Raw genomic sequence first — 25,367 nt, 5'->3', positions numbered from 1 at the left:
TTTCCTTCCTAGGACTGCTTTCACCGTGTCCCATAGATTTTGGGTCAGTGTAGTTTTGTTTTTCATTTGTCTCAAGGTATCTTTTGATTTCTTTTTTGATCTAATTGTTAACCCACTCATTGTTTAGTAGCGTGTTATTTGGCCTCCACGTGTTTGTGTGTTTTTCAAGTTTTTAAAAATTTTTTCTTGTAATTGATTTCTAGTTTAATGCTATCATGGTCAGATACGATGCTTGGTATGATTTCAGACTTCTGAAATTTATTGACTTGTTTTGTGACCTAACATGTGGTCTGTCCTAGAAAATGTTTCATATTCACTTGAAATGAATGTGTAATCTGCTGCTTTGGAATGAAATGCTCTAAAAATATTAATTAAGTCTATCTGATCTAATTGGTCTTATAAGGCCACTGTTTCTTTGTTGATTTTCTGTCTGAAAGATCTATCCCTTGATGTCAATAGGTATTAAAGTGCTCTGCTATGACTGTACTACTGTAAATCTCTTCCTTTATGTCAGTCAATATTTGCTTTATATATTTAGGTGCTACTATTTTGAGTGCATAAATGTTTATAAGGGTTATATTTTCTTGTTGGATTGATGCCTTTATCATTACAAAATGTCCTTCTTTGTGTCTCATGATAGCCTTTGTCTTAAAGTCTTATTCTGTCTCGTATAAGTATTGCTACCCCTGTCTTTTTATTTCTCTTTGCATGAAATATCTTCTTCCATCTCTTTACATTCAGCCTGTGTGCATCTTTCAATCTGAAGTGGGTCTCCTGTAGACAGCATATGCATGGATCTTCATTTCTTAGCCATTCAGCTACTCTGTGTCTTCTGATTGAGCATTTAATCTATTTACATTTAAAGTGATTATTGATAAGTACATAGTTATTTCCACAATTATTCATATTTTTTATCTTTTCCTCCCTTCTTCTTCAAGAAGTCCCTTAAACATTTCTTGTAAGACTGGTTTGGTGGTGATGAATTCATATAGCTTTTTATTGTCTGGGAAGCTCTTTTTCTCTCCTTCGATTTTAACTGATAGTCTTGCTGGGTGGAGTAGTCTTGGTTGTAGTGCCTTAATGTTCATTACATGGAAAATATGCCTCTCATTTCTGGCCTGCAAAGTTTCTGTCGAGAAATCAGCTGACTATCTTATGGGAGTTCCCTTGTAGGTAGGTAACTAACTGCCTTTCTCTTGATGTTTTTAAGATTCCCTCATTGTTTTTAACCTTCAGCATTTTAATGATGATGTGTATTGGTGTGGGTCTGTTTGGGTTCACTTTATTTGGGACTCTCCATGCCTTCTGGATTTCCTTTGCCAGGTTAGGGAAGTTTTCAGTCATTATTTCTTCAGATAGGTTCTCAATCTCTTGTTCTGTCTCTTCTCCTTCTGTTACCCCTATCATGCAAATGTTGTGACTCTTGATGTAGTCCCAGAGGTCCCGTAAACCATCATTTTTTCTTTATTCTTTTTTTTCTGTTCTGATCAGGTGTTTTCTGCTACCGTTTTTTCTAAATCACCAATTTGATCCTCTGCTTCACCTAATCTACTATTGATTCCTTCTAGAGTATTCTTTATTTTAGTTGTTGTATTATACTTTTCTGACTGGTTCTTTTTTATGATTTCTCTGTCCTTTTTTATTCTTACTATCTCGTCGAAGTTCTCACTAAGTTCTGTATGCATCCTTATTATATCCAGTGTTTTGAACTCTGTTTCTGGTAGATTGCTTGCCTTCATTTTATTTAGTTCTTTTTCTAAAGTTTTCTCTTCTTTCATTTGGGACATGTTTTTTTTTTTTTTTTGTTTACTCATTTTGGCTGCCTCTTTGTGTTTGTTTTTATGTATTATGGAGATCTGCTATATCTCCCAGTCTTGGCAGAGTGACTTTACATAGTAGGTTTACTGTGGGGCCCAGTGATGTAGTCTCCCTCCAGAAATGTCCCTTATGTGGGTTGTGTGTGCTCTCCTGTTGTAGCTGAGCCTTTATTGCTGTTGGCCTGTAGTGGGTGGGATTGAACCTCTGGCCGATTGGCTGGGAGAATTCGCCATGACCACAGTGAATGAGCTGTTGTGCAGGTCCTGAACTCATAAAGCAGGATTCACCCCACAGGTCTCTCATACCTGCCTAAACCATCTTTTAGGTGTTCCACTTGCAGAGCTAATTGTGTAGTGTTCTGTTGTGGTTTGAAGCCAGCTACCAGATATGCTGGTTCTGGGGTCTCTTGGGAGGGGCCACTGGCAGGCCATGATCAGCTGTTGCCTGTGACTGGTCCGGGCTACCTGGTAGGAGCTAGAAAGCAATCTGCAGTTGGTCACTGCCTGTGCTGAATCTGGAAGTATGTAGGAGAAGCCCATGCTGTGAACCGAGGCTGGCCATCACCATTACCGGGTTTGGTGAAGCTCACAAAATGCCCAAGGCACCCTGAGGCCTGCTGCCCAGCCAGCTGGCTATCCATAAGGCTCAGCTGCTGAAAGACCCTCAAGGGGCATAGGAGTTCTTTAGGGCAAGTATATTCAACAGGTTAATGAAGATTCAGATTTGATACTAGTTCTGAGCCTGGGGACACTTCACAAAAGGCTCAAGAGCATACCACGGCCAGCCATCGCCTACCGGGGGCCTGCAGACCCCCAAAAGTTGTCCAAGAAAGACTGCAGCATATGCCAACACTGGCTGCCTGCCAGCCAGGAAAAAATCTCTGGCAGTGCACAAGTGGGATGGGACTGAGTCCCAGGGAATCACCAGGGCGTGTGAGCAGAGCTCACCAGGCCAATGAAAACTCAGATTTGTCTGTGTGATAGAGGGCTCAACACAGGAAAGTCACGTCTACCCACTAGCTACATGGGAGGAGTGCTCAACACAGGGACAATGGCAGTTTCTCCAGCCCTTGCCCTGAAGCCACACAACTCAGTCTCTTTCTGTACGTCTCCAGCACCTCCTGAGCTGCTGTTTTCCCACCTTTTCCACCGGAACCCAGCGAGGAGTGTCTGGAAGTGAGAGAGTCTGTTCACAGGCATTTAAAGGGACTCCTGGGTTTTCAGTTACCTCTCATCTCAACTGGATGGATGGAATCCCCACTGTTTTTCACAGCCAAATGCTGTGGGGGCTCTTCTTCCCAGCACCAGTGCTCCAGGCTGGAGAGCCATTATGGAGCTGGGACCCCTTGCTCTTCAGAGAGGACTTCTACAGCCAGCATATTCCTCCCAATTCTCAACTACCACACAGGGGTGTGGGGCTAGCCTGTTTCACATCTTTGACCCTCTTACCAGACTTGAGGCAGTTTCTTTATATCCTTAGTAATAGGATTTCTGTTCAACCTAGTCTTCAGATGGTTCTCCAGGTTGATCTCTATTTTAGTTGTAATTTTAATGTGGTCATGGAAGGAGGCAAGCATAGTATTTTCCTACTCCACCATCTTGACCAGAAGTATTTAAGTAATACTTTTAATCATTCCAAGTTATTCCATAGTAATGTCAGGTAATGCTACATAATGCAACAGTCATTTGATCACTGGAAAAGATAAGATATAATACACATAAGTGCCGTGCTCAAGATCAGTCAATACATCTGTTTACAAAGGGAACTAACACTAGAATTGAAGACTTCTGAATTCTGTTATCTTGCTTTACTGATAATCCACATTTCTTACTTCTTAAAAGGAGTCATATTGATAATGAAAGAACATGGGAGCTAAAAGCTCCAAGAGTTCTAAACCTGCTTTGAAACTAGTTCTTATAATATTCAAAACAAATCATATATATATCAGGTTGCCAAAAGTACTTGGTCAATTACTTCCTTGGTTTTAATCAAAGAATCGCACATACATGAAAGATGTATTACCCTGTTTCTAAAGGACAAGTCACATTTTGTACTCACTATGAACAGAGGCATCATATGTTGTGTGTATTAAATGAGGTATCTATTATAAATTTTAGTCTGCAAACCACAGAATGTGCAAAAATATAACTTTTTAATTTTTTAAATAATTTCATTATTAATTTCTATTTTAAACTATCATAGTGGAAACTTCTCTTTGTGACCCCTCCGGCTCTCTCTTTCCTCCTAGTCCAGAGAATGTTTTCTCATTTTGGGAAGAGGGCATGGAAGGCCTTGCTATTACCTTGACGTATATATCTAGTATTCTCCTACATCCATTCTGTTGTCTATGTTGTAAGTCTTTTCTTTAGTTTTAAAAACCAAGAAATTCCTTTCTCTCTGCCACATCATACCTTTTTTTTAAAGCAATGAGCAATTAATTGGCTGAATGGGTAAAAAGGGATACGAGAAAATACCAGGAAAAAACATTAGTTAACATCACCAAATATGTTCTACTATATTTTTCCACTTGTAATTTGTATACCTCCCAAATTATTTCTCATCTAATCAAGAATTAATAATAAAAATTACATTTATTAAGCACTTTCTATGTGCTTGGCCCTATGCCAGGCACATTGTATGAATTATCCAACTGTCTTTCAAGGTTAAGCTCTTTACTTGCACACTATAGGAGGGAATTAGAAGACTTCTGGAAGGAACGTTCTCAGCAACGCTGAGAATTGTTCAACCTCTCTGCTCAATTAAAACTCATAAAAATAAATAAAAGAACTATTTACTCACTATTAGCCTAGTCCCCTCAAAACTTTAGTGTTCATGGAAATGTTACCATCCTTGCTCTTGAATAAGAAAGTTGAGGAAGAAGGAAGAACAGAAAGTTATAAAATATTTACCCTTTTCAAGACATTAACATTAAATTATAGACTTTTAAAATATCTACTATATTAACATAACTAAATTATTAGTCTATTACCAAATATATAATAATTCATCAAAATGTATTTATTGGTCAATTAAGTTATGACAACACATATTCATCATTTACTATAGTCTTTTTATTGAAAATCTCAATATTCTTTATTTCCGTATTTAGATACTTTGACAGTATCTGGTCAAATTAGGTAGAAATCATGATTGTAAATTTTTTCTGTTGAGAGAAGAATGGAATAGCTTTTTTTATACATGTAATTCTTGCCGTATAGATGTTATAGTTGTATGATTGAAATGGATCTTTTGGGATTGAGGATAGAGAAATGTCATTCCAGTCCTGTTAGGAATCTGAGGAAGAAAAGAATTATGTCATTCAGAATGGGAAGGTTTTAGGTAAGTGGCAGAGTTAGAAGTTGTATTCTTGCCCTTGATCACAAAGAGAACCCAGTGTTAAGAAAAATAGCTTCCACAGGATTGAAAGATGACATTTTGCCCAGATAAAGGAATGAGACGGGACTAAGGAGAATACATTTGAGGTATTATAGAACCAAAGATTTTTTAGAATATACTGGACTGTGTCTGTGCCTTTTTTATTTTCTTTGTTCTTCCTTGGGATTATTAGCTTTATTATGAAAATGCCAATCTGTTATAGAAATGGTAAGAGTAACGAAGTAAAGGAATTTGAAGGGAAAGGTGACTGCAGCAGTTATCAGAGCGGTAAAAGCCAAAAATATGGTAAAATTCAGTAGGAGATGCTTCTTCCAGTGCTTACATCTTATGGTTTCTTAATTTTGTTTCATTAAGGAAAGTGCTTTCCTCACAGATGCTAATACTGCTTGCTTTGAAAAGATAGGCGTTTGGAAAAGGAGAAGGAGAAGGGAAATTATTACTTAGCTGGATGTATTGAATAAAATACCAAACACTTTGCACTTTAATTCTATTCTGTTTTCACGTATACTCTGATAGATACAGTATTGCTATTCTCGTTTCATAGAAAACTGAGGTTTAGAGAGGTTAAATAACTTACCCAAGGGTCACATGGCTAAGTAAGGAGATGCAAAATGCTATTTCTAAACATCATTCTTGATGATGTTCAAAGTTAAGTATCTCACAGACTAAACTAAGAAGGACCTAAAAATATACATATTTTTTTAAATGTAATAATTTTTAGTCCATTCAATAGGATTTGTTAAAATTAAAGAAGAAAACTTTCAAAATAATAAATAGCAGATATTATTTGGATTTGAAAAATTGTGAAGGAAATTATGAAGGAAACTGGAAGTGAACATAGGGAGTTAGTCTTCATACAGTAAGCAACAGGGATTTAAGGGTTTTTAAGCAGATTTGTGCCTTGCTAGAAACAATACTAAGAGAAAATTATTCTCAGGGTAGATGTAAGTTAGATTAAAATTAAAACAATCATGATTAAATTTGTTAGGAGGCTTTTGTCAGAATGCAGACATGGCATGATGAGGGTCTGCACTTAAAAAAGGAAGCTGAATATTCACCAACCCCCCCCCCCGCCCCCCCCCCCCCACACACACACGAAAACCCTTAGGCAAAATTTTCTCTGGGCCATTGTAGATGCAAACCATCACTCTTCTTACTCCTACATTTCCCCAGTAGTCTACTCATTTCTGGTAATTTAGATTCATCTACACACTTTAATTCTCAGCTCTCGTAATTTTAGTCCTAGGTGTTAGAACTGTCCTTGTGCCAGGTTTGTCTCTCACACTTGTCTCACCTCTGCCATCCTGGATTCCTTCTCTGGATTCTCCTGTGATCTGTGCTTTTCTGATTTTAATTTGATTCCCAGGGCTTCACTTTTCAAGTAGCTGCCTGTCCTAGAATCAGTACATTTACCTTTCCTAGTTCCTGACCTCCTGCACTCACTCCAAATTCCTTTGCTGGCATGGCTCAACTTTTAGATAATGACAGAGAAAAGAAGAAAGAACTGAGCATTGAAAAATATGTAATCATTAGGGAAACCAAAGAGGAACTCTAGAATAAAGGTTTGACAGGAACACTAGAATAGAGGTTTACAGTATAGTGTAAAGTCACAGAAGCCAGTATACTACAGAGAATCTGAAAGAAAGGTTAGGAAGGAATCGATAGTTAATATTTTTAATACTGTTAATAATCTAATGGTCAAAGCATATGAATCAGGTGAAGTCCTAAGTGAGACATGAAGCACCATTTTAGAGAACTAGGACAGGAGAATCAATAAAATACTTCTGTTTAGTTTCTTTTGAAAATGTGTGAACAAAGAAATGGAAACAGATTTCCCTGTAAGGCAAGGTGGGTTTTTTTTTTCAGAACTACAGTCAGTAAAGGAAGTCACATTACTCAGTGTCCCAATGTCCATTCAAAAGAAGAGGAACAATGTCCTGGAAAGAAAGAAGGTGAGCCATATTAGGGAAATGAATTTTAAAGCCAGGAGTTAATGTATGAAAAGCCTTCATGAGAACATGGATCTGGAAAACAAAACAAAACAAAACAAAACCAAAAAACAGTGATCAAGGCAATTTTGGATATTTTTTTTTCTAATCTTTTTCTCAATGCTAGCAATATATATGATTTATTTTGGCATTATTGGTCTAATGTAGCTTCTGAGAACTGAGAATTCTATCCAAGCTGTCCTAGTAGGCTGAAGAAACAGACTTGTTTCAGTTATCAATTGCTGCATAACAAACAACCCAAAACTTAGTTGTTGAAAATGCCAATGATTTACCTTTCTCATAATTCTCTGTGGGTTGACTGGGTGATTTTTCTACTGGTCTCACTGGGCTCATTCACGTAGCTTCACTCAGCTGGTAGTCAGCTGGTAGGTCTCTCTCTCCCCATAGTCTATAATTCCTTGCTTTTTCAGGACAAAGTTGTCTTGGGGCATTATTCCAAGAGGATAAAAGAGGCTGAAAAGTTTACTAAGGACTAACCTTAGAAGTTGAACAATGTCATCTGTCACATTTCTGTGGGTTAAAGTAAGTTACAAGGACAGCCCATTCAAAGAGAGAGAAAAATAGTATTCATTTCTTGATAGAAAGATCGAGTAAAGTTACATTGTAAAGAGCTGTAGACACAGGTAGTTGCGATTCTTTGGGGGACATTGTTGTCATAGATCTACAACAGTCTCCCCTCAGCCAGATTTTTCACTTTTCATTTTGAACTATCTCAATCCATTTTAGTCCGAGCTAGTGGTGTTTTTTTTCAACATGACTCTTAAAAATTTTGTGGGTTTTCCATTAATCCGATGGGGTTCACTTCATACCCTCAAAACCACATGGATAATTCTTTTGTAGACAGTGGACTGTAGTGCTAGCTTCCTTTTTACTACATCAAAATTTTTCTCTCAATGGAGTTAGTAATTTAAAGCTCTAAAGTACCTAAAATTGTGTGTTTCACATTATACAAATAAACGTGTCCCACAAAATTTTGTGCATAAGTCCATTTTTTGTAAAGACAGTGGAATTTTTGTCATTATAGAAGCTTGCCACTTAAATACAATCTATTATGAATCCTTTAGTAAAGTTTGGAGAGACATTAAGAGAGATAGATCTATAGTCAGACCTGCATTTGAATTCTACTCTGCCATATGACCTTGAACAAGTTGTTTATTCTCATTTGATGTCAGTTTCCTCATCAGTAAAATAGGAATACAAATATTCTGTGCTTGCCATTTTGATGATTGTTAGGCGGAATGGAGAAAAGTATGTAAAACAAGTGGCGTATAATAAATTATAGCTAGAGCTACAATTCTAGAGCTGAAGGAAACTTTAGTTCCCTTCTAAGGCTAACTCCATATCAGTCCTTTTTAATGATCTACTTTGTTATGTGTATATCAATTCATTAGGATAATGTACTATTAAGATTATAAAACACACCCCCAAAATATGTTAAAAAATGAGCTTTTTTAAAAAAAACTTCACATAACTAGATCTATATTTTCTTCCTTCACCCAGTGGATTATGTTTTCCACAAGGAGTGCTAGAATTTGTGGCAATATCAGTATTTGTATAGAGGGAGGTAACGAAAAGAGTGGGACAGGTCTCCAGCAATTACCAATGTTTCTCAACCAATATAAAAAAACCTACTAGAAAGCTTTGTGCAAGGTACTATTTGTAGCAGATGTTTTTCCCCAGTAGGCAATCAAAACTTCATTTTCTTTAGGTGAAAACCTAAAACCTAAAATTTAGAAAAGAAATACTTTTTAAAAAATGTTTTAAGAGAGTAGAGTTTTTTTGTAATTGTACATTTTCCGCTGGAAGTAATAGCTGTCTTTATCATCTTTTTTGTGTTTTAAGCTATTAAATAATTTTTGTCTTCAGTTAGATTCTTACACCTCCCATTTTACTAGTTCTTTTATCTGCACTTACCCTATCTTTGAAAACTGCTTTTAGCTTTGTAATCTTCATGTTAATATTTGATGTCTGACAATTTGATTTTCTGGTCTAGCGTATAATACAAAGTATTCCATTTAATATTTGTGATTTTCTTCTCTTGCTGTAATACACATGAAACTTTATACTTCTCATTCTATGTCTGTACATACTCTGCATACTAACTTTAATTTATTCTATGTACTTTGGAGAATATAATAATGGGAATATACCAAATTACATTGCTTATTCCAGTTTACTTTTTCTAGTTGTGATAATGGAGTTTTAAAATTACTAAACATTTACTGTGACTATAATATCAGTCACACTGTCTGGTTTCTAAATACACATATAATTAGGCTAAAAAAATTGTTTTGAAGAAAATGCTTTAATTGATAAAGATGTCTTTTTATATGCAAAATATTAATAAATTTTAACATATTAAGTTTCTAATAATACTTTATTCACATAGTCATTTTAAAATACTAATTTACATCTATTATTACCTTGAAGGCATCCTAAATACTTTAACAAAGTTGACCTCATATAATAATATAATTATATATAGCTAACATTTATTAAACACTGAATATGTTTTAAGTACTGTACTAAATACCTTACATGGATTATCTCATTTGATTATCATAAATCAATAAAATACATATAAAATCAGGACTAGAACAGAACTATTTGACTCAAAGGCTACATGGTGAATCATATGCTATATTGCCTCTGATAATGAGCATACAGGGCTCCAGAATGATCACTTGGGATAAAGTCTCATTTGTAATAACATTCATATTCTAGCATAATTTATTTTAAATCCCAAACCTAAAAAGCAATTCTAATGCTTACAATGGTATGAAATACATATAACCTTTAAAAATTTTTCATTTGCTTTATATTAATTCACTTGGCAACATGCAGCTATTGAATTTTTATTTAGAATTTTCCAATTGTTTCTCTAATTCGTCAAAGGACTAAAAATCAAACAATCTGAGGCCAGTTTTTATAAGGTCTGGCTTACAAAATAAACAGAACAGACAGAATTGTGAGGCCAAGTATTAAAGTTCATCAGTGAGAGAAAGAATAAAACATATCAGATTAATAAATACAATGCTGAGATAACATTTGAAAATTGATAATCTGCCCTTAAAGTACAAACTCATGACTTTTGGAAATATAAAATTTTGACTACCCCATATTTGTCTTGAGTCAAATTCTTCAGTCTGTAAAATGTGAATGTATCACATTCATGCATATTTTACTGTTGGAAATATATAGGGTCATTTTTACTGTGCATTGAATAATTTTTCAGTAATTAAAAATTATCAATTCTAATAATGTAATTAAGTTGACATGCTATGATGTGTCACTCTGTTATACCATTCTTTATAAAAACATTCATTAAGAATTGCTTGTGAAAATTACTTTCGCAAATTTCAAAGCCTGATGTAATCTGGTCTATATTTCTCAAATATTTATAACATTCAACAATATTAATTTTTAGCATCACTCTGACACATGGTTGAATCTATAAAAATGTAAAAGATTATATTCCTTCTGTTTCAATATTCTCTATTAATAGATGGCATTTATTTACATAGACACATTTATTCTAGCTCAGAATTTTAGCTCAGAAATTATTCCACTATTGTAATTAGCTCGGTTATTTTTAGAACTCTTTCATATTAACTCAATTTTAAGATGCTTGAGTAAAGCATTTAGATTATCTCTGGCATCATTTCCATATTTAAAATTTATCATTGAAGGAATTATTTTATAACACGTTTTAGTTAATTTAAATAGTAAGTGATCGTCAACTATTATTCTTAGAGTTCTCAAAGTTATCTAGAACATTTTTTAACAAGAAACTGTATCTAGTGAAATTTTAAAAAGAAATTTTCAAATTTTATAAAAATGTTTTATATATTGCAGATATTGAAGCAGAAAGATATAATAAGAAGCAAAAAGAAAGAAATGTCACTACACAGGTAAATATTTTCTAAATAATTATATTTTCCCAGTACAAAATTTAGACTATAGGCATTCATATTAATATTTATAGCCTGCTCAGAATTCCTAAACAAGCAATTATTGACTATTCTGTTATTTTTTTCATTCTCAGCTCTCTGTTAATTTATTAAATACTACTCATATAATTATTCATTATAGAGTCACAAATGCTTATGAAACTTTATTAACCTCATGATATCTTCCACATTTGGAAGTAGGGGATTTAACATTTTCAATCAGTTCTCAACCCAGCATCCAGCATAATTCTGTAAACGTAAGTGATTTCAAATCGCTCCTGTACTTGAAACCCTTTAGTGGCTTCCCATCTCATGCAGAGTAAAACTAGTCTTGCCTATTTGACTCCGGTCTATACCACTCTTTTCTCTCTGACATCATCTCCTACTACTATCTCCCGTACTCATACCATTCTAGATATGCCGGACTCTGTGATTTTCCTCAGAAACCTCAGGCATACTCCCACTTTTCTGTTCTTTCTGCTTGGAATGCCCTTGAATCCAGACATCCATGAGGCTCCTTTTACTCACCTCCTTAAGGTCTTTGTTCAAATGCCACATTTATGGAGAGTCTTTCCCCAGATGCTCTGTAAATTTACAATCTATCTAAAATTGCAAACACTATCACAACACCTTCTGTCTCCCTTCCCTGCTGTATTTTTCCTCCCAGAATTGCCACTATGTAACATCTCATATTTTGTTATGTTTATTGTGATTTTCCCTCCATTAGAATATAAACTCTATGAGGGCAGCGTTCTTTGTGTGTGCTCTTCACTGCAGTTATCCCAGCAACTAGAACAGTGTCTGGTACATAGTAAGCATTCAACAATGTTTATCGAATTAATGAATAAATCTTAAATCAAGATTAAATGAGTAAACTTTGAAAAAATGTTTCTATAAATAAAAACCTTTCTACATTACAACATTTTCTGAATTTTCCAGATTTAGGTCCTCTTCATTACCATAATTACCATACTTCATAATTAACAGTGGGATTATTATCTATGGAATTAGAGGTAACCTTGGCATAAAGCTCAGTTTATCCTTGAACAGGGGGAGATTCAAGGGACATCAGCATCATCAGATCATCTTACTTTCCTTTGTGGACTCTAGATACCTTGTGATATTCAGTGCCAGCCCAGTAATTTATGAAAGTTCTTTTTGGAATCAAGGAGCTCCTTACTGCTTGGTTTCAAGAATGCTTCTCAGACCCACAGGTGTCCTCCCCAATGCCCAGGAGTAGATAAGGAAATATGGGAAAAGACTCCAGCTCCAAGCACAAAATAAAACTACAAACTATTTTTAAGATATCTCAGAATATTAGAAAACGAAGCACAATCTTTGTGTCAAAGAAGGGGAAACACACCGTAGTGGCCTGTTTATAGACTGTATATGTCACCCAATTCCACGGGAGTATACTTTTTTAAAGCTTCCTTAGCACAAACTTCATGCAACACAGACTTCAGAAGTAAAAAGACCAAAGACTGCAAATAGCTCTAATGCAATCCATGCTACACTACACCCAGAATAAAGTAACCTTTCTTCACTAAATTTAACATGTTTTATGACTCTTTTGTAATAAATAGGATACTATCTGTTTAAAAACACCCTGCCCCCATTTTTCTGCCCCAATCGTAGACCTAATTAATTCTGGTCATTTCATAATAATTACTATTTACATTTTAATTTTTAAAACACCCTTCTATGTATGGTTGCCCTTTCCCTAGTTTTTCTTTCTTTCTGGCTTTACAGCTCTACGATTCACAAAAGAATATTATCTACTTCTCATTTCCCAACACAGTTTTTAAAAACACACATACATACATTTTTTTAAACAAAATGTTTAAAGACACTTTGTCTTGTGTTAAGAATTTGATCTTTCCAGGAATGCTGTGTATTATTCCTTCAGTATTAAAGAATGATCATGATCTTAGAGGTAGTAAACCCCTAGTGTCTAATGTACTACCAGGGAGTAACTGAGGCTCTTTAAGGGAGCAATTCATGCATATGGCTGAAGGGCCATTATGACAACCACCACCACCATCAAGAACAGTGAAATCTCTGAAAACGTGAAAAGGTAGCCCAGCTCTCAGCATTGAGCAGTTTCATTGAGGTTCCCAGAGTGCTCGGTTCCATGCTCTACCTCACCTTAGCAGACATGGTCTTGTTTTTTTTTTGAAATTCACATCTTGTTTCAGTAGATAATTAGACTTTTTAAGCACATTTTGGTAACTTGATTTACATTATCTTCATAATTTATATTAAGAATCATATCTTACAGTTATAAATACTTTAAACATTATAAAATGCCTCCATATATACTATTGATTTCTCCTAACATTACTTTGAAGTATGTTAATGGATTATTTAAAGGGTTAGTTGTTATCCCCACTTAACAAATTAGAATAACCAAGACCATTGAAATTTAAAAGATCTTTATATTACAAATTTTCAGTACACTCATTCATTCAACACAGTGCCTACTATACACCAAATACATAATACAGTTACTGGAATTTGGAATTTCCAAAAGGTTTTTTTTTTTCTTTAGCTTTGTGAAACCTCTATTGGGTATTGCTTAAACTTGATTGTGAGCTTCTGAAGGGTAAGAAAGTATCTTTTTTTTTTACCTTTTAGTGTAATGTTTTGTATGTGGTAGATAGACTAAAGGTTTACAGATTTAGTTAAATATGCTACTATCATTTATTCAAGACGTGATTATAAAATGGATAGATTCTCCATCCCCTGGACTTTTGTTTTCTTTCTAATCACCTATCATGGAATCATACTTCTCCAAATATAACCTTTAAATTCATTTTAACTAAAATCTACTTGTCTCCTGAGAACTTCCCCTGCAGCCCTCTTAAGCATTTTCTCCCACAACTCAATTATGTTGGTTCTAGTCGTGGTGGTTGTTATCTTTCTTCCTTCTTTTGCCACATTCTCCTTGGGAGAATAGTAGATGAGCTAAGAAATAATTCATGACTTTTCTCTCCTACTGTTATGTTTCTTCTCTTCTTACCATAATGGAGATTTCAGTATCCCTGAATTCTAACCTCTCATTTTCATTGTTTAGATCCTTTTGCTCTAATAATTGTACCCTTCTCTCTATTCCCATGGTCATTATTTAGATTGTGTCTTTTCCAAAAGAAAATTTGTATCTCCCAAATCTCTGATGACCACCTGGTGTTTTCCAGGTTACTCCATCAATGCTTCAATTCTATCAGGACCTCAAATCCGTTTGCCTCTTTTACTGCTCACCATTCCTCTCAGGTCTTCACTTCTCTTCTTACTTGGCTTAGAGTTGATGGCTTATTACTACAGGACCACAGTCCCTTTTTCAAAACCCTTCGGAACAAATGTGTTTCAAACTTCAAGGTTAAAAAAAAAAATGTAGTAAAATATACATAACATAGAATTTACCCTTGTAGCCATTTTTAAGTGTATAGTTCATTAGTGTTAAGTACATTTACATTGTTATATAACCAATCTCCAGAACTCTTTTTCATCTTACAGAACTAAAACTGTATAACCGTAAAACAACAACTCTCTAGTCTTCCCCATCTCTTAGCCCCTAGCAACCACCATTATAGTTTCTGTTTCTATGAATTCGATTACTCTAGATACTTTATATAAGTGAAATCACAGTTTTTGTCTTTTTGTGACTGGCTTATTTTACTTAGCATAATATCCTCAAAGTTCATCCATATTATAACATGTGTCAGAATTCTTTTCCTTTTCAAGGGCTGGATAATTTTCCAGCATATGTTTATACCTCATTTAGTTTATTCATTTGTGTGTTGAACACTTGAATTGTTTACAACTTTTGGCTGTTGTGAATAATGCTGCTGTGAACATGGGGACACAAATCTCTTTGATACCCAGTTTTAGATTCTTTAGGGTGCATACCTGAAAGTGGAATTGCAGCTGCACCATTTTACATCCCCACTAACAGTGCACAAGTGTTTTAATTTCTTCATATCCTCACTAACACTTGTTATTTTCCTTTTTTTTTTATAGTAACCATCCTAATGGATGTAAGGTGGAATATGATGTGGTTTTGATTTGCATTTTCCTAATAGTTAATGATGGTGAGGATCTATTCATGTGTTTGTTTGTATATCTCCTTTGAGGAAATGCCCATTTTTAACAAAGTTGTTCATATTTTTTTATTAAGTTGTATCCTGGGTATTAACCATTTATTATATATATTATTTATAAATATTTATTCCCATTCTAATTTGTAAAGTGAGGTTGTCTTTTCATTCTGTCGATAGTGCCCTTCGATGCACAGAGGTTTTAATTTTGATGTAGTCCAATTTATCTATTTTTACTTTTTTTGCCTGTGCTTTTAATGCCATATACAATAAATCATTACCAAATCTAATGACAAGCTTTTTCTTGTCTTCTAGGAGTTTTATAGGTTCTGGTATTACATTTATGTCTTTAATCCATTTTGAGTTCATTTTTGTCTCTAACGTGAGGTAAGAGACAAACTGGCGTTGGTATTAAGGTAATGCTGGCCTTACTCTTTAATTTTTTTAGAAGAGTTTGGAGCCACTTACGCTTTACTCTTTAATTTTTTAAAAAGAGTTTGGGGCAGAATTCAGGTCATTTTAGTATTATAGAAATTTAATACAATATACAAACACAGATATGTATATCATACATTATAGAATATCTTCAGCAGAGACTAATATGTTGTTTTCAAACATACTGATATTTATGCAGTAAACATATGAATGTTCACATTAAGTGAAATAAATAAAGAACATAACTTCATATCAGGTGCAGACAGATTCTTCCAATTGAATTTGACGACCAAACCATTGAAAAGCTTACAGTTTTCAGATATTTTTGGATTTTGGAATTGCAGATAAGGGTTCTTACTTTTCATGTGCTCTTTTACCAGAGAAGTTTTTCAGCAGAATTTAGGGTAATACTCAATGCCAGGAAACAGTTACTGTTTGAAAACATGGGAGCCAGGGGAAAAAAAGTAACACAGATAGTTAAGGAAAGCAAAAAGTGCCTTTGATCATTGAGCCCTTGGGAAAGTAAGTCATTGATAGTCAAAATATCCTTACCTTCCAGTTCTTTAACTTCTCAGCTATCTCCCTTTGCAAGGAATGACACTTCTTATTCCATAGCAAACATGACTCACACTTACTCCCTCTTAGATAAAAAGCAAAACATTTTTGTTTTCCATATACGTATAGTCACACAATTTGAGACTGATTCCCTCCTCCAAAATTTCCTTCTGCTCTCCATTTTCCTTCATCCCTATAAACTGGAATATTCAACCACTCAGATGCTCTAACCAAAAAACCAGAAGTTATCTTTGACTTTATCCTTTCTTTTAGCCCAATATCCAGTTCATATTCAATTACTATCTGTACTACTTTAAAAACATATCTTAAACCTGCCCATATAGTTTATCTCTATTGCTTCTGCACTCACTTGAGTCACATCACACCTCCCATGGTTGACTATAATAGTTTCTGAACTGTTCTTGTCCACACTCGTAATCCTGTGCAATCCGTTCCTCACACGACAGCCAGAAAGTTCTCTCTTCCTAAAATATAAATCAGAGAATGTCAATGAAAACCCTCCAGTGTCTTCCTCTTATCCTTTGAATAAGAGGCCAACTCCTTGCCTTGTCCCAATATGATGTGACTCCTACTTCTCTCTGTCTTTTTCTTTTACAGTTCTGCCTTTAATTCACACTCCTTCAGCCACTTAGGCCTTATTTCCATTACTAAAACATACAAGATTGTTCCCACTTTAGAGCATTTGCACTTGCTGTTTCCTCTGTTGGAATGTTCTCCCCCCATATCTGTGCATGACTGCCATTAAATTCTTGGCTCCAAAGTCACCTCTTCAATGAAGCTTTTCTTGGGCATCTAATCTAAATTAGCTGTGAACCAACCCCCCTTCACCTTGCATTTCACTCTTTTTTATATCTCCTTGCTTTATTCTCTTTATAGCATATATTGTTATCTGGTACTAACTTGTTGACATTTCTTTGCTGGTTATTTTCTGTCTTCTCACAGATGAATGGAAGCTCCATAAGATCAAAAAGTTCTTCTGCCTTATTTACCACTATTTCTTAAATTCCTAGTGAATGCCCAACATAAATGTATTGAATGAATGAATCTCTGATTAGTATAGCTCTTAAAGAACAAGTTTGGTTCGTTACTTGATTATTTCACACTTACTACCTCCCAAAAACTATCTCAGGAGGCTACCAAAGTCCTATTAACACTAGTCATGTTATTGTTACTGAAACTCTATTAGAGAATAATCATGGGATTTGGGGCTAACACATTCAGCATCAAATATATCCCAGAAAGCAACAGGGGCATAAGATACACTAAAATTACTGTTCATTCTCTTTAAGTGAAATTAGTTCAAAAAAATATATGGCACAAAAGTATTTTTTACTACTAAAATGGTTTTTACATATGCTTATTATAAAAGAATAAACTTTATTTCAAAACAAATAATGTTTACTGATTTCCCACACTCAAAATATCATAGTTTACTGATGAACAGGGCAAATTAAATAGTCAGAGTACCTAGGTCCTACTAGTTTAGAATCTGAAAAAGAAAAACAGAATCATTAATTTACACATAAAACATAGTCAATATAACAATAATAATATTTACTGAATTCTTACTACATACAAGGCTCCCCACATGTATTAACTTATTTGATCCTCACAACAACCTAATGATGAAGGCAGTATTATTACCTCCATATTATATCTATATTCTCTTTGAACTGAGTTACAGAGAGGTTAATTCACTTGCCCACAATTAGACACAGCTAATTACTGATTAACAGAAAATACTATGAAGGGGATGTAAATGAAAATTTTAAAATCTATAATACATTAATTTGGGGATATAAGCAATTAGGATGGATGATTGTGAGAAAGTTATCTGTTCATATGTTAACAAGTAATCAAAGTTACTTGTATTTGAAAAGTAAAAATGTGCATTGTTTTAAGAATAAAATTAATTATCATTCAGACAAAACTGTGTAAAAACCCTTAAGTCAAACCTCTAGCCTTAATAGTCCAGCTTACTCTTTTAATCAAGAGGCTATTTAAAATGGATTCTGCTTCCTAGTACCATTTTTGTGTGAGTGTGTTTATTTGTGTTTGTCTTCAAGCAAAGTACCATAGGACTGAATCCTACTTTGAAAATATCTTGGCACAAGAAGCATGATGTAGCCATAAACAAATTAGGATTAAATGTACAGTGAGATAAATTTATATTTTCTTTCCTCTAAACCCACAGATTATTTAGTTTCTTTTGTGAGGATGCTCTTATCTTTTCTGTGCTCTAAGAAAACAAGGGATTTCCCCAAAATAAAGAAATCCACACATCCATTAGGCTCCCCTCTACCCAAGACAGTCTACTCAAAATAAGAACTACACTAAAAAGTTTATAAAGCATCTATAATTAATTGTGTATGTAAAACATGAAATATGTAATGGAATAATCTCAGCTTTAGAGATTATAGAGAAATGAGCTACTGCTAACCAAGACAGTAAGGTACCACATAGTCAGTGATATGGGAGGGTCTCGGGGAAACAGAATTTGCGTTGGGCCTGGTAACAGGAATGATATTTAGGATAATAAGAAGGGGGTGGGGGCAATGAAAACCATGTAAGTAAAGGCAAGGAAGTAGGAAAGAACCTATTCTATTTGGGGAACAGGAAGAAGAGTTTAGCTGTTACGGATATTTGTGTAGGTGTGAGAGTAGTAAGAAATAGTTTTACTATGATACTTTTAGTACAGACTGTGAAGAATCTTAGATTTTGTGCTGGGGAGATTGATTTTATCCTGTTGTCACAGAGGACTGAGGGCTTTTGAGTTGGGCAGTGATATGTTCAAAAGGATGCTTGAGAAAAACTCATCCAGAATGAATCTTCAAAATAGAGAGAAGTGAAGGAAGCAGGAGGGCTAGGTAAGAGATTATCAAAGCACCATGTCACTCTGATTAAGAGCTATAGCTAATCTATAAATGGACCTTGAGAGTTTAAAAACATACTTCTAAAGCATATTTAGACTTGGATTTTAAAAGCACACTTCTATTGAATTTACTGTTTGAAAACTAAAATACATATTATAAGTTCTTAAACAAAAATTCCTGCCAGTAATACCTCTGAAATATACCCAGAAACCAACCACTATCACCACTTACCCCTACCATCTTCTTACTCCACTGCCACCATAAACTCTCACCTGGTTTATCTTAATTAACTCTTTTTCTCCCGCTCTTTATATTTCATCATACAATATGCTCCACAGAGCAGCCAGGGTGATCCTTTTGCAGTTTAAGTCAGTCCATATTTCTTTTCCTCACAGAACCTTCCAAGGGTTTCTCCTTCAGAAAGAACATGATTCACACTCCTGATGCTGATCTCAGAGCTGCTTCTCTGCATCATCATTTACCACTCCCCAGCCCACTAATCGTTTCTCCCAGCTATACCATCTTATTTGCATATCTATGTGCTTCTGCTTCAGGGTCTTTGTATTTGAGATTTCTCTGCCAGAACTCTCTTTCCTGAGGTATTTTTATTACTAACTGCCTTCTTCCTGACATAGCAGTCTATTCAGATGTTATCAAAAAACTTGTTCCTCACCATCCTATATCAAAATAATGCCAACTTTTATCAATTCCATCCCCATGCTCTTTTTTAAAAAACCTCCTTTTATCAGTTAACTGCTATCTTCCCCACCAGAACATCAACTTCAGAAAGGCAGAGCCTTTTTTTTTAATTTGTGGCTATCTGCTTAGCTCTTAGAAAGGGGCCTTAGAGAGGCACTCAATAAATTCTTGCCACTGAACTATATAATCTTTGGGTGCTTTTGAGAGTTAGGGTAAGGCTCTCTGTCTGCCGGGACTCCTCAATACTTGTTCCAGCTGACTGTTGTGCCATCTACTCTCACTGGCTGAGAGAGGAATCAAAATCAGGAATCAATGACCTCTGTAGAAGGAGGAGATAAAAACACCAGACATTCAGAAGCATTTTACAAGTTTTTACTGCCCCTTTAACTTAGCCATTCATTATTTTTGAATTGAAAATTTATCTCCAAGATCAGGAACAAGACAGGAATGCCTGCTCTCACCACTCTTTTTCAATATAGTGTTGGAAGTTCTGGCTAGAGCAATTAGGCAAAAGAAAGAGACAACATCTAAATTGGAAATGAAAAAAATAAATTGCTACTTTTTGCAGACACATAATTCTTTATATAGAAAATCCTAAAGACTCCACTCCCCCCACCAAAAGAAACTATGAGAAACAATAAACAAAACAGTAAAGTTGCAGGATGCAAAAGCAATGTATAAAAATCCATTGCATTCCTATAGTAACAATGAAATTTTAGAAAAAGATCTGAAAAAAGAAATTCCTTTTGCAATTGGAACTAAAAGAAAAAAATACCTAGGAATAAATATAATGAAACATGTGAAGGACCTATATAATGAAAACTATAAGACCCTATTGAACAAAATCGAAGAAGACACAAAGAAATGAAAAGATATTTTGTGTTCATGGATAAGAAAAATCAACTTAGTTAAAATGGTCACATTACCCAAAGTAATATACGGATTTAATGCAATTCTCATCAAAATCCTGATGGCATTTTTTTTTAATAGAAATAGGACAAAAAAAAATCATTAGATTTGCACAAAAGATCCCAAATAGCCAAAGCAATCCTAAGAAAAAAGAACAAGACCAGAAGTATCACTCTGCCTGATGTCAAATTATACTACAAAGTGACAATAATTAAAACATTATACGATTAACAGAAAAGCAGACACACAGACCAATGGAACAGATTTGAGAGCCCAGAAATAAACCCATATGTGTATGGGCAGATAATTTTCAACAAAGGAGCCAAAAGCATACAATGGAGAAAAGAAAGCCTCTTCAATATATGGTGCTAGAAATTGGAAAGCCACATGCAAAATAATGAAACTGGACTGTTATCTATTGCTACACACCAAAATTAACTCAAAAGTGATCAAAGACCTAAATATAAGACCTGAAACAATAAAATGCATAGAAGAAAATTTAGATACTGCATTCATGGACATTTTAGAGACGATTTGATGAATTTGACCTCAAAGGCAAGAGAAATAAAAGCAAAAGTAAACAAAAGGGACTATATCAAACTAAAAAGCTCTGTATAGCAGAAGAAACCAACAAAACAAAGAGATGACCAACTGAATGGGAGAAGATATTTGCAAACAAAACATCTGATAAGAGGTAATATCCAAAATATATAAATAACTCATACAACTCAACAACAGAAAAACAATCCAATTAAAAAATGAGCAGAGTACCTGAACAGATACTTCTCTAAAGTAGACATCCAAATGGCCAATAGACATGAAAAGATGCTCAACTTCACTGGATATTAGAGAAGTACAAATCAAAACCACATTTATCTGTAAAGATATATACACCTTAATATTCATTGCAGCATTATTCACAGTGCCCAAAATATGGAAAACACTAAAGTGTCTTTCAATAGTTGAATGGATAAAGAAGATGTGGTACATATATATATAATGGAGTACTGCTCAGCCATAAGAAGATGAAATATTGCCATTTGTGACAATGTGGATGGATCTTGAGATAATCATGCTAAGTGAAATAAGACAGAAAAGGCTGAGAACCATATAATTTCACTTATGTGTGGAATATGAAACTGAAAGCAATGAATGAATAAGACAAACAAACAAAAACTCGTAGATATAGACAACAATCGATAGTTACCAGAGGGAAAGGGGAGAAGGTGGGGGATGGGAATAGATAAGTTAAAGGGAGTCAAATATATGGTGACATAAGATTTGGTTTTGGGTGGTAAACACACAATAAAATATATAGATAATGTATTATTGAATTGTGCACCTGAAACCTATATAATTAACTCATGTCACTCAAATAAATTTAATTTTTAAAAATTGGGGTATTTTAGTAAAATGTTTTTTGAATTAATTTATTTTTATTAAGGTGACATTGGTTAATGAAATCCAGTAAGTTTGAAGTGTACAATTTAACAGTAAGGCATAAATACATTACATTGTGTGTTCACCGTCCATAGTTAAATTTCTCTTTTTCACCACATATTTGACCCCTTTTACCCCATCTACCATACCCCTCTCCCCTCCCCACCTTACCTTTTGGTAACCACTAGTCTATTGTCCATGTACATGTTGTCTGTGTTTCTTTGTTGTTTGTTTGTTGCTTTTAGGTTTATATCCCACATATAAGTGATATCATGTGATTTTCAACTTTTTCTGTCTGGCTTACTTCACTTAGCATGATTATTTCAAGTTCCATTCATGTTGTCACAAATGGCAGTATTTCATCTTTTCTTATGGCTGAGGAATATTCCATTGTATATATGTACCACAGCTTCTTTAGCCAATCATCTATTGTAGGACACCAGTTGCTTCCACGTCCTAGCTGCTGTGAATAATGATGCTATGAACATTGGTGTGAAAATATCTTTTCTGATACAGGTTTAAGTAAAGGGATTGCTGAATTATATGGTAGATCAATTCTTAGTTTTTTAAGGAACTTCCATACTGTTTTCCATAGTGGCTGTACCAGTTTGCAGTCCCACCAGCAGTGTATGAGGGTTCCTTTTTCTCCGCATCCTCTCCAACATTTGTTATTACTTGTCCTGTCGATAACAGCTATTCTAACAGGTGTGAGAAAAAAGTTGTTTCTTTTAATGGCAATAACATGATAATCACATTGTCCCAGAGAATGCTGGAAGCTAATCAAAGTCCATGTTCTCATCTTCATGATACCAGATAGTATGTTTCCCCAGATCCCTGTGCAGTTGAGTAGAGCCATGTGACAGTTTCACCTGGTAGAAAGTGGCTAAAAGCACCATTGCTACTTCCAGGTCTTCTCTGTTCAGAAAAAGAGAACAAAACAAAATGAAACAAATACAATAAAAAAACTCTTACTACGCATGATCTTCCATGGTTTTTCCCTGTCTGGTAGATATCAACGCTTAGAGAAACCTTGGAATCCATATGTTGAAGTCAGCAGCACAGCCTCTATCTGCCCTGGTCCCTGGATGACAGCATGGCATGACTTGAACACCTGCCTATTGATTTTAAGCCATTGTATATTGTGGGTCTATTTGTTAACATGCAATATTTCACACACACTTACAGTTTTAAAAAATCCATTCTTATGTAAAATTCAAATTTGATTGGGCATCTTGTATTTTTATTTGCTGAATCTGACCACTCGACAAAAAGAAGGATCACACTTAGAGTCCTTACATATCCACACATAACTTGTATATGAATGTTGGAGCAGCATTATTGATAATAACAAAGTGTAGAAACAACCCGATGTCCATCAGCAGATGAATGGATGAACAAAATGTAGTTTATCCATATAATGAATATTTGGCCATAAAAAGGAATGAAGGGTTGATGCACACAACATGGATCAACCTTAAAAGTATTGTGCTAAGTGAAAGCAGTCAGTTACAAAAAACCCACATACTGTATAAAAATTCATTCATAAGAAAGTCTAGAATAGGGGAATCTATAAAGATAGAATATAGATTGATTAGTGGTTGCTTGGGAGTGGGAGTAAGGTGAACAGAAAAATAGGGAGGGCAATAGCTGAAGGATATATAGTTTCTTCTTGAGATAATAAAAATGTTCTAAAATTAACTACAGTGATGGTTGCACAAATCTGTAAACATTCCAAAAACCATTGAATTGTATAATTAAATGTACAATTTATAATTATAGTATGTGAATTATATATCAATAAAGCTGTTTAAAAATAAAAGTCCTTGCCTTTAGGGGTCAGAACACAAACCTATGGCTTTGCTGAGGGCCATTCTGTATACATCCCTTTCCATCCTCATAAAAATAAACAACCCCGGGAAACTTCTTGGACACTGGCAGAATATCATGCCAATAAAGACTAGGGACAAGAGGAGTCTGGTTAGAAACAAAATGGAATGTCAGGGGAAGAGAGCTATCTAACATGTTTTGTGTGATTCTATAAAGACTATGAAAATTCTGAACAGTGAGCAGAGTAAACAATAAAGATGCAATGGAAAATAAATAAATAAATACATACATAAATGAAAGTCCTTACTTAGCTCCATGTCCCTGCATGCTCCAGCCTCTGGGTCACTGCTCTAATCTCTTTGCTACGTATAAGAAGGTGTTAAGCATTTCAGAAAGTGTTCTTGGAAATAAGGAGTTTAAATTGTGATACTGAAAAAAAATTAAAAAGCAAATTAAAAACTGGACTCTTTTTGAAAGTAGTAGTTGACAAAGAATTTTTTTTAATCTTCTAATAAAATTTTCCCAGGAAAAGTATATATATGAGTCATGAATATGTATCTCCATAAAACTTTTAAATTTTCTCTCTTAAAATTGGCATTATTTTTTACTACTCAGAAACAACTCCTCCAAATACCTCTCCCTAATTAAAATAGATTAATTATACAAATTCTGGAAAGTACTTTGGAAAACATTTTTTTACATTTTTATTCTAGGCAGTCACAAGATTTTCTTACTTTCTATTCATTATAGATTTGCTGTACTATGTCATGCAAATCTATGATCTATGTACTATGATCTTTTTTTTTAAGATCACACTAATGCTGTTACCAGGAAAATTCACCAATAGAAGAGTAAAATTGGTTAAATTCTCCTATTTTATTGATAATATTTAGGTTTTAATACTTGGTTCTGCACTTTAGATGACAATGCAATATATTTAAAAGGTTTTGACTCATAAAAGATATGAATTCTTAAAGCGAAATAAGTCATCTATCATTTCGATTTGAAAAAAAGAAGGAATTAGAGTGATTGCATTAAACTAGTATTTTTGCCATGACTAAATGAACTTTTACTTTCCTGTTTTATTTTTTTTAAGTTACGCACACACACAAAAAATGGGCAAAAATCTTTTTCTTTGTAGGTATCAGTGAATGAAATCAAACGGTTTTTATCACATATATTGGAACGAAGAAACTTGGTTAAAGTAATCAATAAAAGAGAAAGTGTCTTTGAAAAAAAGAAGAATCAACGCAAATTAAGAATAAAAGAAGTTCGAAATAAAGATTTCTTGAAAAGAAATCAAAATTATTGTAAGTAGAATTCCCTTTCACATATAAATTT

General features: G+C 34.3%; 1 protein-coding gene across 2 annotated transcripts in view; it reads left to right on the top strand.

The window, feature by feature from the left end:
• SEL1L2 (SEL1L2 adaptor subunit of ERAD E3 ligase) overlaps nucleotides 1–25,367 on the top strand; it is a 103,754-nt gene that overhangs the window by 11,122 nt on the left and 67,265 nt on the right. For both annotated transcript variants that reach the window (XM_016133423.2, XM_036229685.1), the window contains exons 2-3: nucleotides 11,079–11,134; nucleotides 25,168–25,336. In XM_016133423.2, the coding sequence (XP_015988909.1) occupies nucleotides 11,079–11,134; nucleotides 25,168–25,336 (225 nt within the window). The remainder of the gene's footprint in view (nucleotides 1–11,078; nucleotides 11,135–25,167; nucleotides 25,337–25,367) is intronic.

The sequence above is a fragment of the Rousettus aegyptiacus genome, unplaced genomic scaffold (genome assembly GCF_014176215.1).
Source record: "Rousettus aegyptiacus isolate mRouAeg1 unplaced genomic scaffold, mRouAeg1.p scaffold_m13_p_12, whole genome shotgun sequence".
Taxonomy (NCBI): Eukaryota; Metazoa; Chordata; class Mammalia; order Chiroptera; family Pteropodidae; genus Rousettus; species Rousettus aegyptiacus.
The sequence above is the reverse complement of the archived record's forward strand: the minus strand, read 5'-3'. Positions and strand labels throughout refer to the sequence as shown.